Genomic DNA, 18,611 nt, shown 5'->3' with positions numbered 1-18,611 from the left:
GAGGTTTACGGCAGTGTAATATCGAGTACAGATACGTACGCGCGTATACACCGAATTGACCTTTGTGCGCGCGGCTTCGTTCGAAATACCCTCCCGGGTTTGATCCCTCCCATTATTTCGCAAGTGATGCGCACCAGGCGTTGAAAACTTGTGCGCGAGTTCTTATTGTTGAGAAGCCCTCATTCTACGTTTTCGTATATGTATATAGCGTAACGTAAAAGTGTGCTTTCATTGTTGAAACGTCGCGTGTATTAAAAGCGCTTAGACATTGTAGCAGGACGTACTTTTATGGAACGATCTTGGCAGCGCTTGCACTCGTGGCCAAAGGTTCGTGGGTCGTTAAAAGGCGAGAGGATGCGCGTCCTTTCGAGCACATATGCAAACGCGAATACATTTATCTGTGTATAAATCGTTGGAAATGTCGCGAACAATCGCCACGATGGCTAATAACTAACCGGCGTAGTGTAATTTCGTCACTCCTTGAAGCTTTATGACGTCCGCCGTCACGCTTGGATTCGTAACGTTCGCAATTCGAAACCAATCCTATTCGTCCGACATACATACGTTTTGTAACATTAAACGAATCGCTTGTTGCGATCTGCCGCGAAGATGCGTTACCCGATTGTCTTTCATCGCAGCTAATGCGCGCCGATATAAAATGTATAGCTGTAATATCGATTGGCAAAAAGTACCGGTTCACTAACGCGCGCGCGCGCGACATGTGTTTGACGCCAATATAAAACTCAACGTCACCCCGTCATGAAAAACGCACTCCTCGCGAAGGTCCCGCTGCTTTTATATCTTTCGCCAAGTCTTCTACGCTCGTCGTCGTGAAAATTTTCAGTTCCGATGAACTCCGAGGGTCAGCAAATACCCCGCGGGGTCGTACGGAGCCAGCGACCATTCGAATCGTATGATCTTCGACTCGAGAGATTCCCGACGCGTTATTAACGGTAATCAAAGTGACGAATCGTTGAAGAATCTATAGAGTTTGCTCCTCTATCGTCCGACCAAGTCGAACAATCATTTCGAGGTCGCTGAGATTCATTCTTCTTCTCCTGTTATCGGAAAAATGCTTCTTCTGCATTGCGTAGGTTGTGCTTCATCTCCCACTAACGAGAGTGGATATACAATGGAATATAATTGGTTGGAAGAATGCGCGGAGAATGCAACCGGGCATTGCGGTGTTTCAAGTCGAATATACGCAGAAACGAATTGGAACTTGGCGAGGGGATAAACTGCATGCGTATATATAGATAAATGTATCGAGACTCGAGGTGACGAATGCGGTCGCCTTGGCGCGCGCGATCGTCACCGATCGCCTCCTATAATGGGAGACAATCGCAGTCGGATCGTCGTGTGACCTTCGCTTCCTGCGAAACTCGAGGCGCGGCTTCTCTTTCCAGCTCTCCACGATATATCGCCCATTCGCCTCTGTTGCACATAAACACACGTCTCTATATAAATATATGAATGTATACGTGTGCGCCAGGGGTTTATAGTGTACACATTATTACGTAGAATTGTAAAGCGTAATAATACTGACATACAAACGCGTCTCGCAAACGCTTTCGAGATTTCTCAAGGCATCAACTCGGCTCCGCTCAACAAGTATCGCCGATTGTTGGAAAGCTATAAACACCCGCGCCGTCGACTCGCTCCAACGCTTCACCGTCTCTCGCACGTAAGACGCGCGAGAAACGGCGACGATAACAACGACTACGACGACGATAAAACTGGCTTTAAATGCTCGCTTGTACTCGTTGGCATTGTCGCTTTCCTGTCACCTACGATACGAGACAAACGGGTACGTATTTTTCCTTACACCGTGTTTTTTACCTCGGGCTTCGAAGCCTCTGGAATTACGAGCGTCGAACTCCCGGAAAAACGCACTCTTGGAAAAAGTATGCATACAGGAAAATCATGCGTCGCGAGATCCATGACGGTTTTCTGCGATTCTGGGTCAGGGTTCAACCCACTTTACGCTACTAAAAATTTTCCTTGTGCGCCATTGACGTCACACGCGAAACATCTTCTTTCGTATCTGCTGCCCTTATTTCATCCACAATTTACACACTCCTCAAGTATACCAACCATAACTCCGGGATGAATCTTATCCCGGAACGGTACAGATTATGGAAAATCTGGAGCTCTCTAATATGCGAAACGAAAGAGCTAGGCGCGCTGCAGCAGCAAGAGGAGCGAGGACCAAACAACAAAAATCTCTTTAAAAAATTATATTTAAACTGCGTGGGGTAAACCATACACAGTTGTCTGTAGGGGGGAAAAAAACTAGGAAACGTGCATACACGTTCGGCACAATGGCATATTTATGTATCGAAGCTCGTATAGAGGAACGTGACGCGATCGTGTGATATATCGAATCTGCTCCGCCCTTTCCTTTGATAGAAATGATCGTGCATTTATGTTGGAGCTTTCCTATCTACAGACATATGAATATGAAGATAAATGTGTAAAAATGTGACACGTAAAGCATATTAGTCTAACTTGAGCGTCTCGTACCTTTGGTGTGTGCAACGAGCGCGTGTACGGATCCCCTTATGCGTCTCTCTGCTTGCTCCTGGCTACTACATTATGCATTAGTCATGATTACAAAGTAAGTGGCAAGCTCTCGCACTGTCTCTTGCATGGATATTTAGATATACACGTGTGCAGAGATATATCGTGTGTATACGTATAGAAGATGTTATATAGCAGCAATAACGGCGTATATTTACGGTGCTTATGATTTTCCACTTGAAATGGGCATATCCCTTTTACGTCCATGCTTAATGCCCGCGCGGTCCAGCGTATAAGTCACCAGCGCACGTTGCACCCCGTGCCCTGGGTCGAAGCCATAACTCGCGGCAAATTTATAACGCTGCTCCGAAGACGTTACTGCGAACCGCAGAAAAACAAGCGTTTCAGAGCCCCTACAAATATCGCTTATTGTCACTTTCTTCTCGTACGCGAGATGCTGCTGCGATTGTCAACTACAGGTGAATCGCGGACAGCGACGATACGTTTGAGCGGCCAAAAAGTTTGTTACGACGCTCGTCGTTTATATTCTCGAAAATTTCAACGCTTTTTGTCAGAGCCTCGAAATTGGGATATTTTGATCGGTTCTTAATGTCTTTCAACGTATTTCATTGAGAAACTTTGGTCATTAGCGATCGATTGGATAGTTTTTATGACTTTTGGTACCAACGAATTTTTCTTCTTCGCATCTTGTAATCCTCCTCAATAGCAATGGTCCAAGTGCCCGGGCTGACCAAGCTCGCTTCATGAATAGGATAAAATATAGTTTGCAAGCAGGAGGCTGAGCAGAGAAGCGATATTATATCGGCGGGTATCGAGCAAACGGCGAACGGTTGTGCACACGTTGGATTCCAGTCAAGCAGCCTTGCCGAGGCCGCGAGATCATTGAGACAAAGTGTGTAATACCCGCGCGCGCGCGCGCGCTTGCATTCAGACATCAACGCGGCGAGGAAGCCGCCGCGCCGCACACGTATATCGCAACCGCGTTCGGGCATCCGGTTCTTCCATGATTTTTACAAACTCTTTGACCAGACGGAATTCGATGAAAATCTCTTTAGTTGTCGAGTCACGGTTTTATAGTCTCTCAAACAACAAATCCGACAAATCCTCGATGTATAATTATCATTCGATGATTTATCACGCATGCCGGACGATTGAAAGTTTGTCGTTTATATTGAGAGTGAAGGTAAATTCGAGGATGAAAGGATTTTCGAGTTGGATAACCTTGGAAAAGGCAGACAGAAAAAGATACGTTTTTATTCGATATTCGTACGCGCGCGTGAGTGTCTCTCTCGCAGTGCGCAAGTCCTTAACGAGTTGCATAAAACAGGTGTTTCGACAGGTGACATTTCAATAGTTCGATTCCCGTGGCTCGTAGGTCACAAACGACATAATTTAACATAATTAAAATATCCTTTCAGCAATTCAATGCATAATTTCATCTCCCACACGCGCACGCTCCGATTATCCATAAACTACAATGTACCGATGCAATAAATAATCTGATATAATTATGAATTTTACGACTTTCGTTCGTAGCGCGATTATTTTGTCCAATTTTTTATTCATCTATTTGTATATAATTTTAAATAAACCGCCTTGGAAGAGTAAAAGGTGAATAAAATGAGAGGATCGCGGGAGATAAACTTCCAGCTATGATGTTTGCATCAACCGCGTGTGAATTTTTATGCGGTTTAATCTCGGTCGGGGTTCGAGGTCGCTCCTTTATGTATGTGTACTGTAAAAGTCATAGACCACTCTCTATCGGTGACCTCGCGGGTCAACTCGTTTTAACGAAGCGTAGTGCGCGCCATTTCTTAAGCTCTGTCTCGCGGAGTATAATGTATTCGCAGGAGCATGCACGATGATCGGTTTGTCGAATATATAAGCAACGCGGCTCTTAACTCGACTGAAAGTCGAAATGAATGAATCATGGAAATGATGTTAAACAAAGAGCAGTGCGCACAGCCCATTTTTTTCTTCGATCACGAAGTTGTGTAAGAAATATTGTATAACCGAGATATCGCAGGAGCTTAACAAGCCTTGTGATTAACAATCTCGATGACTCGCGGTTCCCCTCTCGATCTTGCCCGCTTCATTCTTTATGGCATTTATACGACTATTACACACACACACAATATTTACAGGGCTCGAACGCGAGATACCGCTTTTTTTGCATAAAATCCTTCCCCAGGGTATTCGACAGCAGGCTACGTATTTCACGTATCTCAAAATAACAACCCCCTCGGAGTCGAATAATTTAAGCGAGGAAATAATTTATCATAGACCAGAGATATCTATCATAAAGTTTGAGCAAGCCGCGAGTCTTTTAACCGCTCAAGCGCGATACTTTGACAGTATCCGCTATATTTGCCCCATAAACTATTGTGCATACGCTCGCTTCGGAATTGCTCTTTAGCCGACAATTAGGTATATCATTCGAGGCAACTGGAGAAATGCTGCGAAGCACACATACGCACGTGTGCTCGTAATAACGAATGTCCATGCACCCATAGGCGACACCGCGAATCTCGCTCCGATATCTCTCAACACTCGGAATTTCTTTGACTCCGCGTTTCGTTCGAATATACACGCACGCATACACACGAGGCTCGGGTGATTTAGCCCTCGGTAATCGCGTGGTTAGTCCGAGTTGTAATCTCGCTACCGTGTGCATGCTCCAAAGCACTCTTGCGATCTCTATACACGCTGCTACAATGAGAGCGAGCAAATCGTTTTTCTCTCGGTGGACCGGACACACTCGGGACAATAACTATATCACTCTTGACACTTTGGAATTGAATTCTCCGTGACTCGGAGCCTCACATACCGACTCCAATATCTATACTTGCGTGTGCTTAAACGTTGTAAATCTCGTCTTATCGTTATCGACAGAAATGCTTTCGTTTCGCGTTTTCAGGCCCTCGAGTGTCGCCGAAGTCGACTTGGATCCCGTGGATAGACACGTACAGTAATACACACGAATAATGGTGTTTCCGGGCACTTTCCCTCTGCTCGATCCAAGACCGGTTCTAAATCTTGCGTTTCGAGAGCTTATACATATATCCTCCGGGCGTTACAATCCAGTTCTTCTGGTTAATTGATAAATATTTTGGTACATTCTTTTCTTCCTGCACAACGTTTCGATTGAAAACATTTAATTTCATTTATCGCGTGCAAATCGGCCTGCAACATGGGCGGGGCTGGTCGCGGACTTCAAATTTTTCAATGACAGAACTAATGAACGAACGCGGCTCGCGGAATATAAATGCAAAGAAAAATTCTATCGGTATACCGATAGAGATTGAGGAATTGAAAAAATTCTGTTTAAATTCTCGTCGTAGAACAGCCTCTATGAAAACTCTCCGAGCAAAAGCGAAGAGCACCAGGAGATCTTGCTCCGGGTGTGAAATGTCGTAACGACGTGTTAAAACGAAGCTAACTTACGCGAGCACGTATGTCGTTAGCTGAGTCATCACTCTTTCTCTTCTCTTCCTCTCTCTCTCTCGCTCGCGGTGTAGATTTCCCACTGGCTTCTAACAAAAGTTCATTCTCGTCAGTTATATTTATGAGACAATATTCATTTGCCGGCAGAAAAATTTATGAAAATTCAGCGCAAAGTTTTCAACCGTTTTATTATGGATATTACGAGGAGAAACAGCAGAAATTCAATGTGGAGTTTGCAGTGTTTGGGAAACTTTGTTCACACATTTCGAAGGCAGGTTCGCGTGGAGCAAACATTGAAATTTCATGCACTCGTCCCGTTCATTAGCTTTGAATCATCATTTTTTTCCCATCCCCTGAAAAATACGAAGTTTGATTTTCTCCGCTGGAAAGTTACGATATTTGTTGTACGTGATTCGTGCTCGTTACACGGCGACTCACCACGATTTTCGTTCGTCGTTTCAATACGAAATACAAAAATCTCCGGCGTTTCTCAACCGTTACTCGAACCGCATTGCAGGAACGTCGACCCTCTCGACGAGACTTTTTTCGTACGAATTTTGTGCTCCTCTTGTCACACGCCGAGAGTCCTGCTCACACGAACCTCTTGAGACCTCTCTCGCCAGTTCGTTGCTCTAATTGAGTCCACTGAAGTGAAAAAAAAGAAATTCTTCACCCAAGTACAAGTGTAATCGTACCGATATTACGAAACGATAAAATTGATTGAACATTCGGGTTCGGTCGGAGCGTGTGACCGTCGAGTTCCCAGATAACTCAACCGGTACCCACGGAGTCGGACGTGGTCGATTCGAGTGTAAAAAGTGGGTTGATGATCCATCAACACTTCGGGCCCAAAACGTGATAAAATTATCTCGTAAATAGAACTCGAGGTAAAATCAGATACGGCGACCGTTGATTCGGGGACAAATCACGTGTCAAAACTGCGAGAACCATCTCCGAAAAATTATTGTCAGAATCAATCACTATATCCGGGATCGATGAATATTCATTTTTCGCGAAATTGGTCATATGTTTCATGTTTTTTGCTGGACTATCGGTGCGTTCCCGATCTTGATATCGAGCCGAGTTTGTCGTAAGATCTGCTGTGATGTGTGAAATCTCGATCCAATCAGCGCATCGTTTCGATCTTTATGGTCCATGATTTTCCCCGCCAACACAGCACTTTGGAAGAACGCGACCGAATGATTTGCGAACGTCTCTGGTCTGTGCCAAACTCCTGCAGACACGAATATACCGTGATCTCGATCCGCGGATGTTTCACGCGTAGTGAAGCACGTCACGATAAAACCGCGAGTACATTGAGTTTCTACACGTATATTTTTTTCATAGTGCCGGCAACGGAGGTTTCTTTTATCGGGTTGGTATCGTCGCAGCGCGGTAAGCTCCCGTCGTCGATCGTTCGATCTCGATCCATCGATGTGTACGAGAGCACGAGAAAAGATCGATCGCCGCAGTTACGCTCTATCTCGCCTCTCTTCTCGTCGTTTGTTCGCAGCTATCACGAAACGAGATCACAACTATTTCGACACGTTCGGTACAAATTTTTCATCGTCGAACAAATCCGTGGGGATCGGCACGACTCGCGAGGCGGTCCGCTGCTCCCCCGCCCAAAAAACCCCGGTAATCGATTTCGGAGTAACAAACGAGAGAAAAAAATGGAAATTATGATGTGCCGTTAGATCAAACAAAATGTAAGCCGTGTATGAATTCGACTCGAAGATCAAAGAGTCAGAGAGAATGAGAGACGTTCACGTGGCCACTCGTCGAGAGGTCTGCGCTCATAAAAGTTTATAGAAAGTTTATTTTCACTCAATTTTTATTGTTCGATATAAATTTAAGTGTCGGACGTCCCGCAGTGCACCGCACTCTTTCAATAGCAATTTATAAATGCATGTTACATCAGTAATGATACAGATAGGTGGATTCCAAACGGACTATAACTTCACAGTCGTACACTACTGTTTTACCTTGAACAACATTTTCTGCTCGACTACGAAAGGCGCATGCGTTGTAGGAAAGGAAATTTGGGGGAGAATCCTCTCGTCTGCGGGAGAAGTTATATTGCACGCCGTAAAATTCGCGCGGCTACGAGAGCGCGTTTTAACGATGACAATAATTTATCGGATATTTCAGTAGCCTGCTTGGCGCGGACACTGACCCGTTGCTTTGCCACTTGAATGGAGCACGCCCGAAGGGCGAGGTGAGGCTTCTATAAAGTTATTACAGCTGAATATACACATATATATTGCGAGTATGTGGAGGCTCCACGGTTGATGGAGGTTGTGGATACCGATCCTGCGGCGATCGAGGAAGAAGATATCCGACGAGGCGCGCCCGCGCTTCCCTCTCTCGCTCTCTCTCTCTCTCTCTTCCTCCCTCGACGGCTTCATTTATTGAGCGTAAATCTCGATTCTAGCGCCACATTAAACCGCACGAACATCCCAGATTTTATACGCACATGCATAGGATTCTGCGTTTTGTGAAAATGCTTCGTAATCTTGAAACGGAGTGCGCGCGATCGTCGCCTTGCTCTCCTCTTAATTCCGTTTGCTGGAAAAACTTCCAAAGAGTGAATAACAAATGTCCGTTACACTCATGGTTTCTTAAAATCGGTTAAAACGTTAGAACAAACTGAACCGTTGATGTTTGTACGATCGTTACTCCAACGGATGACAAGTTCGAACTATTTAGGATGCTGGTAACAATAATCTTACCTTTTTTCCTTCTTTACTATGATTAATTAATGCGCTCTAAATGATTTCACGTCGATCGTTATTTATCGATCGTAAATCGATGGTGATGAATGATTCTTCGGTTCCGCATACTTAAATATTATTCATGTAATATATTGAGAGCATCAATAACTATATTTATTATCACTCGTTAAAATGGTGATGTTGCCTCATCCAGTTTCCAAGTTATTCCACTACATTCAATGAAGGAAAGCACCCAATTTCACTCTTTCATTTGATCGTTTCTTTGAAATTTGTTTGGTGATAGCAACTGACGGACACTTTTTCTTTAACGACTCTCTGATATTGGGTATAAAAACAAAGTGTTTTTATGACAGAGCTTTCAAAATGATTTTCAAAGCGTGTCGTTTTTACTCCGACATTAAGACAGTCTGCTCGTGCGACGACATTTCTCCCATGTATTTTGCTGACTCGCACAAGTTTGTTGAACTATTATCTTGTCAGTGCAAGCTGAGTCTGCGATCCTGCCGTCTCAGCCGAGATGAGCAACTCCACACGTACTTGGAACACACGCGCGCACGCGTTTCAATCGTTAACGAGACTCCAGGCTCTCTGATATTTTCTCGCTCTGAGTACACGAGTATAGACACATCGAGTCCCATCGCACACCGCTTCGTATACGTATGCTCGTGTATTTTTTATACTCATTGTGTTTGACGTGAAAATTACCCTCTCGATGCGATTCTTGGCTATCTCCGGACATTCGAGAAATATTGTGAGTTTTTATCCTCGTTTCATAAATTCTCGGAGCAATGAGTGTACATCCGGTCTCATTGGGCTGATTTACTCGATATCTTTTATTTTTATGACCATGCGGCAATCGAGTTGGTGCGAATTTGCGAATCAGCAAATTTACGCGGCTGTTGACTAAAAGAAATTCGATTTTATTGATTCGTGTCAACGAACAATAGTCGATCGAACTTTCGTTCAAAGCGACATCAACACACGAGTCCGAACATCCGGATACCGTTCATTTGCTCGGGCATCCTTGGATCGATTCGATCAAAGTTTTATTTCAATTTCAACGATTGAGCCGGTCAAACGATATTTGGTTGTGGGAACGGGTGAAGGGATGAGTTCTTTTCATCGAGCTGAATCTTTTAGCCATAAAAACGATATTAATTTTAATGAAAATTATGAGTAAAATTGCATAAATCATTGACGAACGATATTCGATTGTCGCAGGTGAGGTGTCGGGTGAAACCGTATCCGCGGGTACAGTACCACGCAGAGGTGACCGCGTAGAAGCGGCCGATCTGGGGAGACACAATAATATTACGGAGAGGAGTGACGTGGCCACCCTGGCCGCTAACACAGCGATAGACGCGAGAGGCGGAAGCCCTCAGGGGGCTCACCTCTCGGGAGCGGCAACTCCAAGACCACCCCGTAGCAGAAGGCGGTTGAACCAAAACGGCATCGATACAACTCAGGTGAGAAAAAAACTCGAAATTTATCAATTAGCGTTCATTATACTCTTATGACAATAACCGATTTCTTCGAGTGTCCCACTCATCAAAACACTGCCGAATCATATTTGTCACTGGTCAACACTGTCACACACCAAAGCAGAAAACCGAATACTCTTTATCGTCTTCTCTGAAATTTCACGTTGCTGCTCACATCCACGAGGTCGAGTGGAAAACTGTGCTGTTCGTTTCCTTACCAACGATAAATATTTCCAAAGTCTTCTCAAAGAAAAACGCAAATATACACATCGTAGATCTACAAAAAACTGCCTCCGGTTTTTTGTTTTATTATTATCGTCGCTCTACCGAGTTTTCTATTTATTTCGCTGCTAATGAAGGAGCTCTTGAGGCTGCTCGTGCTTCCGAGAGGCTCGTTCAGCAGGCCCCTCCTTCGTTCCCCCTTTTTTCTCTGACGCCCTCGTGAGTCTAGCCATCTTTCGTGTATCTAAGTTTCAGTTCATCGTGCTCGATCCACAGGCTGCTAGCAATGCTGGGCACTATACGAGTACATAAAACTTGTCAAGATCACAGGTAGCACGCACTTGCTGCCCGAGAGCGCTCGTGTATACACAAAGTCCCGTACGAATCCGGCCACCGGGAGCAACGTCAAATTTTAAGCAGTCTTCACTTCCAACGGTATTTACATACGTATAAAAACAAGTGTAACCGTGAAAAATTGGCCTCGACGCTCCGAAAAGATTTTTGTGTTTACGAAGTTGAAGTAGCTCCCGAAAAGTCCTATAAATCATCGCAGGCACTTGGCGCTCAGAAAGAATCCTAACGTCACGCATTGAGGATCCTCTTGACGCGTGAACAAACATCAAACCTTGGTCCTGACGAGCTCATATTTCTACGTCCCGTTAACGTAACCGGTTACCGATGAAAATATCTAAAAATGCAAAATAAGTACGGCTCAGTGCCGTTTCCGAGTTATTTCAATCCATCTGATCGCTGTATAGCGATGATTGGAGCTTCATCCCTCTTTTTCTTCGGCTAGTAAATAACGTATCCAATCATGAGTCTTTTGTAAATAAGCTCGTTGAGCTGCAAGCGCGAAAAGTCAATTACTCGCGATGAAATGGAAGTTTGAGGCAGCACGCTAGGTTCTTAGATGGAGGAAGAGAGTAGTCCCTGAAGTCCGTAAGCTCTCATACGAGTCGGTAAAAAGCTTGAGATAGTCCTCTTCGTCTCTTGTTCTCATAAAACGCTCGGCGAGAAAGAGATTTAACATTTGACGTATGCTCCGTTGTGCGCCGGAAAGTGTGATGTCTGACTCCGTCGTTTATATTCTTTGGACTTGTGGGTCGTGCGTATACATTGGAACACGTGCCGCGCCGCGCGCGGACGAGATATCTTTGTGGAGAATTGTACTCCGAGTGTTGGGAGGGTCTCGGCGTTATTCAATGCCGATCGGGTCCCTCGTCCTTCTTAGTGTCACGGATGGGCAATTGCAATGCCAACTCAACTCGGCGCAAAACTCCAGTCGTACCTTTACTACGAGCCTGCATAAATGTATAGACGCGTATAAACATAGTAAAGTAGCCGAGTCTCCCGAGGGGTGAGTGAGAGAAACGCACGTTTGCCTTCATTACCATATCTAAGATGCAATCTGTTCTTCCTTCTCCCGGCGGATTAATGCGTCGAGATATTTTCTTACCGGACCCCGGAGCTTGAACATAACTATGTTCAAGCTCGTACTCTATAAACGAGCGCAACGAGAAAATAAGTGTAAGCGTTATCCGTGTGTGCGTTGTGTTTGTGTTGAGCGCGTTGAGATCTTCTTAAGTGAAACCTTGGTAGACATCCTGGGGCGAGAACGAGACACGAGGCTGTACGTCCCTCCGAGGGCTTGATTCTTCATAGAATTTCTGTACCCATAAGAACCTCGCTTTCGAGGATATATTCGCTCTTTTCCTGCCCCCGGGTTCACCGATAACGACGCTTCATTCACCTCGGAAAATCTCTTTCGCAATAATATACCTCCGTGAAAATATTTGAAATCGTTGCTTCATCAGAGAAAATAAAATTGTCTTTATCGCAGGTTAAAACCGAGAGACTCACTCCCGATAATAATTCGACGTCTTCGCGTAGCGTAACGCCATCCTCGTCGAGCCATCCTGGTACCCCACCAAATGCAACGACACTCGGTGGACCGGACGGCCCACCAGCGCCTCATCATCTCAAACACATGGAACAGATGATGGGACGCAATTATAGCGATTTCATGAGAAGCCTCGCTGCCAAGTACAACAACGCCAATCCGAACGAGTACGTTTTCATTTATTTCTTCTCATTCAATCCCCAATTACGTTACGAGCCGAAATTCGTGCGAGGAAATTTCATCTTTTTTCCTTCCTTCGTATTCATTTTTACAGCTACTTCAGTACACCTCGAAACGGCTATCCTCCGGGTCTCGATCCACGATTTCCCGCATTCAAAACTGCCGCCACGCCATTCGTAGGTCTTATGGCACCGTTGGGCACACCTCAGCCGCCCACGGTACCAACCACCTCACCTCTTTCCGTCAAAGACCCCGGCAAGGAACCAAAGCAGGACAATCTCTTTGGCAATCCGGTTTTTCCCCCTATGCTCGATATGTCCTCGACGCAGGCTTTGCTTCACATGGTGAGAACCGCCAATGCCGCACAAAATGCTGCCGAACTCGAGACCTATCTCAAGGGTAAGTGACTTTCGTTGAAACAATTTCACCGGAAATCGGTAAATTCAAAGGAAAAATTCAAAAAATAAAAACAATAATATCGAGGATACGACTCGTGTATAAAATCAATGAGAACGAAAAACTCTTTACAGTCAAAGATGGACCGAAAGATTTTTCTTCAATTCAGCCTCGATTGTTGGATCGTTCAATCTTCCGCATTTATTCCAATGTTTTTTTCTTTCCGCTCAATCGCAGGTGCGAACAAACGCGACGTCGGTGTCACGAGTCCCCTCGATCTCTCGAGTCCCGGAGGTTTCGCGCCACGAAAAAGGCAACGAACTGAGACCCGGAGATCGGGAAGTGTATCGCCAAAACCAAAGGCAACGGTAGTGCCGAGACCAAGTACACCGCCACCTGTGAGATGTCCGTCTTTGTGCGGTCACATGCCATGCGGCGACGGCCAAGCCGTCAATCGCTGGACGGTCGAGGACGTCGTCAGTTACGTGTCATCGATCGAGATCTGCGCGGAGTATGCACCGGTAAGTTTCTTCATTTTATAATCGATTCATCGTCATAAACATTTCTCGGTTCGTGAGCCGTTGGCTCGTTAAAAGAAGCAGCCTCTAATTTTGCTTTTGAACATCATCGATTTCAATTTTTTTTATTCCTCCTGTTCGCACTTCATTTTCGAGAGAGTAGCCCCGCGGACTGATCGTCTCAATTCACTTGTAAATGTTCATTAATCAACCCAAAATCCCTGAATCGGGTAAAAAAAATTCATTGCACCTGCGTAGCTCGATCTGAATTCCGTGGACTCATTTTTTCAGCGCGTTCATCATCCTACAATCAAAAATTTATCTTCATTTAAAGAAACAAAATTCTCGTTCGAAATATTCGAACGTATTTTCATCCAGCTGCAATAACTGCAGAGACGATATAAAAGTTAGCGAGAAAGAAGGGCAGAGAGAGAGAGGAGAAAAACGCTCACGTGGATGACTCGCATCCGTCAATCCGACAGTTCACATCGTTTCGCTCCTGTTACTTCGAAAAGATCAGCGTGCGCGAACGAGGAGGAAGCCAACGTAGAGCTCGTTTCTTTCTAATGACCCCCTCGAAGCCCATACCAATCGCGTATATCGCGCAGACGTTGTAATATCTCTCGTACTTATCACCCTTCGACCTACGGGTTCTCTGTCCTCACGTCCGCGCTTTCCATCTTGCGTTTTCTTTCGTCTTTGAACTCTCGAAGCATCCCATAAAAATCAAGAATAGCCTCATTTAACTGTGAATATAATCTTGACAGTTGATCGTTCATGTTTTATCATGGCTTTTTAAGCACTCTTTTTCATTTGGTCTTGCTGGAAAGACTCCACCGGAAGTCAAAATAACGATACTCCAATTTTCAGAGTGCTCGTTTTTCACAGGGTTTTCACTACGTGGGAACGACTTTATTTTACACTCAATTTTACGTAATAATCTTTTTGTATGTTTTCGCAAAAAATGTTCTCTCTTATGCCAATCGAGAGGAAGGAACGAACTGATAATTTCCAGAGCCTTATACAATGCCAACGCCCTCTCGATCCTCGTCAAGACTTACCTTGCTCATAAATTTTCATCCAAGCTCGTAAAAGCGTACACGCGTATGAATATTCACGAGCTCGAATCCTCGCATGTACTTTATATTTACATCTCCATAATTCGCGTATGTAAAAATATGAAGGTGCTGTTTAATAGCAGTGCGATAAATATGTGTCTAAATAGCGTGAGTTTAAGGACGCGTGCGCGTGACTCCTCGTTAGAAGAGGATGAGAAAGTCGACACAATCCCGAGGACCTCACGTGACCGGAGACCATTACGCAGGCAATTTTATGAATTCTAATTCGTTTCGTTTGACCTTGGAATGTTCATTGGTGACCCGGAGGATCATTGTTCAATGTCAAAATAAGTAAAAAAAAAGATGGTTGTTAGGTAAATAACGAAAACAAAAAAATTGATGTTTCAAACGTTTTTTTTTGACTGATTCTTATTTGAATAAATTTCCACTTGAATAATCTATTCGCAATAGAGAAGAAACGCGTTAACGCGATTCTACCGCGAGAAAAGCGCGACTAAGATCGTCCTTTCGCGATAAAAGGGTCTCCATCTTCATTAAGCAATGAAGAGGCGATGGTAAAAGCAACGCTCGATTATTTCACTTAATTCGCAGCCCAACACAGCTCCCCCTCGCACTAACCGCTCTTTATTTCTCAGTTCTCGAGGTTCCGTAATTCTCGCCTGTCCTTTTTCACATCCCTTTTCGCCTCGTAAGAATCGACAAACGCTTCTATGCAGCGCTTGTTCAAACGCTGCGTCTCCATTCCCCAACTAAAAGACTTCCTCCGTCGAGCCAGCAATCCTACTTAGCGCATGTATAAAGTCGTTCACGAGCAACCTTCGAACAGCAATTAGAGCTTGCTCGTTCGATCTGCGGACGCATCTCAGGTGGTCGCATTTATCGAAATAACCCTGTTGAGAGAACTTTGCGTTTTCTCAGATTGGACGACGTAATCGCTTTCACCTGCTGCTTCCACAAATCCAAGTCATTTTAAGACGCTTAAGAATTTTCTTTTTTCTATAAAAAAAATCACATTAAATAAAGGCTTTCCTCGAATATTGATTTTCCGCTTGCAAATAACTACAAAAATAAACGATACGATTGAATGAAATTCCTGAATCTTGCAGCTGAATAAAAATCACGAAAATCCCGTTGCAAGAAAATGGAATTAATGGCAGGAAGATCAGTAGAAATCCTTCGATATTCAATGTACGGAAATCCATTAATTGCGTAAAACCAGGAGAATATTTCAACAGAATTGTCCAATAAAATTTATCGCCTCGGGGAATCGATTCCAACGATCCTTCATACATTTTTTTTCCACATTTAAGTGGTGATTTGTAAGTAGTTTATTGGCGAAGTGAGGCAGTGTCGAAATAATGCAAAGTAGAAAGGAAACGTAAAAATGATAATTGGTGTCTTCTCAAAGAATTGTACAATCAGTGCAAGAGTTTCTAGATCTGTTAGTCAACGCGATAGAATTAGCTTTGAGAAACTCGGTGGGTGATAATTTATTGTAACGAGGGGGAGAGCAAGCCATGTCGAATGTTCTATTGTTCTATATACAGTGTCTCTCGAGTCTTTCGTCGGGGATTAAGGTATCGTCGTTAGTCATTGATGTATAAATTTAAAGAGCGCAGTACACGTCGAGAATAAATGGTACATTGATGTTAACAGAAATGCATATATGCAGAGGGGGGGATTCGTTAGAAAGTCACGATTGTGGAATTGCTCGAAAGACTCGATACGTTTTCGTCTTCCGTAATTCTACTCTTTTCGCATATTTATATAACGCTTAAAGGTAAATCGATTCACTGAATCTTTCAATGATCTTTTCGACTCTCTCTCTCTCACATACACACACATTCATCTGCACTTCGATTAAAAGCTCGTTGTTCCAACTCCGACGTTTTATGGTCCACTTTCGTTTAATTCACAACGTGTGACTTTTAACGCTGATCGAGCAATCAAGAATATTCTATTGTTGGCCAAAGTTTGATACGTACATTGCCACGTTTGCTCCTCTGCCCTTTTCTTACTCCTGCGGGATTTAAGAGGCTGAATTAAACATCAAATAGGACAATTGCGAGGATTCATGGTTCCAGTGAGCCCGTAATTTTTAGTTGCACCTGTCACCTATTGATTGTATCTCATTGTAAGTTTTTTATTCATCGCACAAATTATAAATTGTTCTTAGCATCCGCAGGCAACATCTGGATGGTATGGACTTGACCCAAAGCTATAAACTCGTGATTATCATCACTATTCGTAAAATATATAATTAAGCCGCAGGGGACTCTGATGATTTATCGATTTGTCCACAATTCAGCGAAAATGGAGTGCTAATTGCGATCTCTCGTGTCTATTGTCTAGCTTCGGATATATATATTTGTATATATACGCGTACGAGCTATTCATCTCGTCTTTCGTATTTTGATTTATAGTACCTCTCGATGTACGGACGATTGCATCGCATCGTACCATTCGTACTCGTACAAAGCCTCGTGAACTCTCCTACATCGTCAACGAATTTTTCCCACACACGTGAATCGCTCCTCGTCTGTATACATATATACATATTTTCTATTAGCTTCTGGCTCACGTTCACTCGATTTTCAATCAACGACGAAACTAGCTTGAAGCGTTTTCCTCTCGTGACCGAGTTAATGACTCGCCTATATGCGTCTGTATCACGCTCTCGTTTCATTCCTGGTGAATCGTTTGTACCTCGTCCAATTTTAACGTTACGAGCGCGATCTGTATGTGTGCGATACGTCGTGGCCGACGCAAGAAACGTCTCCCGATCTTTGCCCGAACACGAACGCACGTTTGACGTAACGAGTCTTTTGTTTGTAGAGGAAATTTCATGCCGAACCGAAGCTTCCAACCGAAATTCGCTGTACATCATTTTCCCATTCTCCCCATCGGAACTCAATGAATTATAAAAATTTGGCAAATAAGAAGAATTCGCACATTCCAATTTCCATGCAGCCTCGTCGAATCGTTTGTCAGCCTTAAAATCCACCGCATTTTTCCTCCAACGAAATCCCTCCGAGTTCGACGAATACAATTTTTCTTATGCGATCAGCCAGGAGATTAAAATAGCTTGTTCCAATCGGAACGCCGAATATACAGTAATCGTTAAGTTGGCTCTATCAAACGATAAATAGGGTACTCGTGTGAGCAGTGTATACGAACAGGAGAGTGAGACTTTCTAACGATTCGACACGGGCAACCGCATGATCTGACCTGAGACCTAATGCGCCTCGTTCCAAGCTTACTTTTGACGGGGGTTACACACACTAACTTTTGCACATACATTTACGAAAATAAGCTTCGGTACGAAGGAAGAGAAATATTAACGACGAGATTCATATTCAAGCAGTTTTTTTCATTGATAGAGAAATCGAATTACTGTTATTAGATATTGAGTTTTATGTCCTTATCGCGGCATCGAATTACGAATCGCTGCTCTAAGGATATTGATCCAGGAACTATTCCCATAAACAAATCAACATGATGTATAATTTTGCCATAAAAACTGTTATTAATGTCGTGAATTGATCAAATTTCCTGAATGATTTCATTAAAAAAAAAAACATATAAACAAAGAACGTTGAATCGCACCACATAAAATGATGAAAATATCACGGCATCGGCAGCAATCAATATTCATTTTTTTCTCAAATTTATCGTTTCTTGACGTAACACTAAATCGAACGGATCCATACAGAAAATGAATCTCTATGAAGCTCTTACGAGCTTCGTACTGCTTCCTCTTTCTTCATCTTCCAGCATATAACCTCTTATTCGTATCAGAGAAGAGCACATCAATTATCAATATCCTTGCTCCGCAGATTAATTATTGATTTATTCGCCATTACGTAATCGTGACTAATGCTCGATAATCAGTGCTCATATCTCTATAAAGCAGATTGAATAATATACATGATACACTGTAATTGATCGATAGGAAAGCATCGTTGAGTTATGTATAGTTCTGTAGATATCTAGAATGCATCGTATCACGTGTACATTCGCTCCTACACGTATCCAATCGATCGACGAACTCTATCGCCATACAAGACACATTCGTGGTCGATCGTCTTGACGAATCAAAACTGGAAGGATCAGCA

At 43.7% G+C, this 18,611-nt stretch overlaps 1 protein-coding gene across 3 annotated transcripts in view; it reads left to right on the top strand.

Annotated features, from left to right (window-relative positions):
• LOC122408401 (uncharacterized) overlaps nt 1-18,611 on the top strand; it is a 198,619-nt gene that overhangs the window by 134,124 nt on the left and 45,884 nt on the right. For all 3 annotated transcript variants that reach the window (XM_043415169.1, XM_043415170.1, XM_043415171.1), the window contains 4 exons: nt 9,942-10,186; nt 12,264-12,490; nt 12,598-12,902; nt 13,137-13,420. In XM_043415169.1, coding sequence (XP_043271104.1) covers nt 9,942-10,186; nt 12,264-12,490; nt 12,598-12,902; nt 13,137-13,420 — 1,061 coding nt within the window. The remainder of the gene's footprint in view (nt 1-9,941; nt 10,187-12,263; nt 12,491-12,597; nt 12,903-13,136; nt 13,421-18,611) is intronic.

Source organism: Venturia canescens, chromosome 3 (genome assembly GCF_019457755.1).
Source record: "Venturia canescens isolate UGA chromosome 3, ASM1945775v1, whole genome shotgun sequence".
Lineage (NCBI taxonomy): Eukaryota > Metazoa > Arthropoda > Insecta > Hymenoptera > Ichneumonidae > Venturia > Venturia canescens.
The sequence above is the reverse complement of the archived record's forward strand: the minus strand, read 5'-3'. Positions and strand labels throughout refer to the sequence as shown.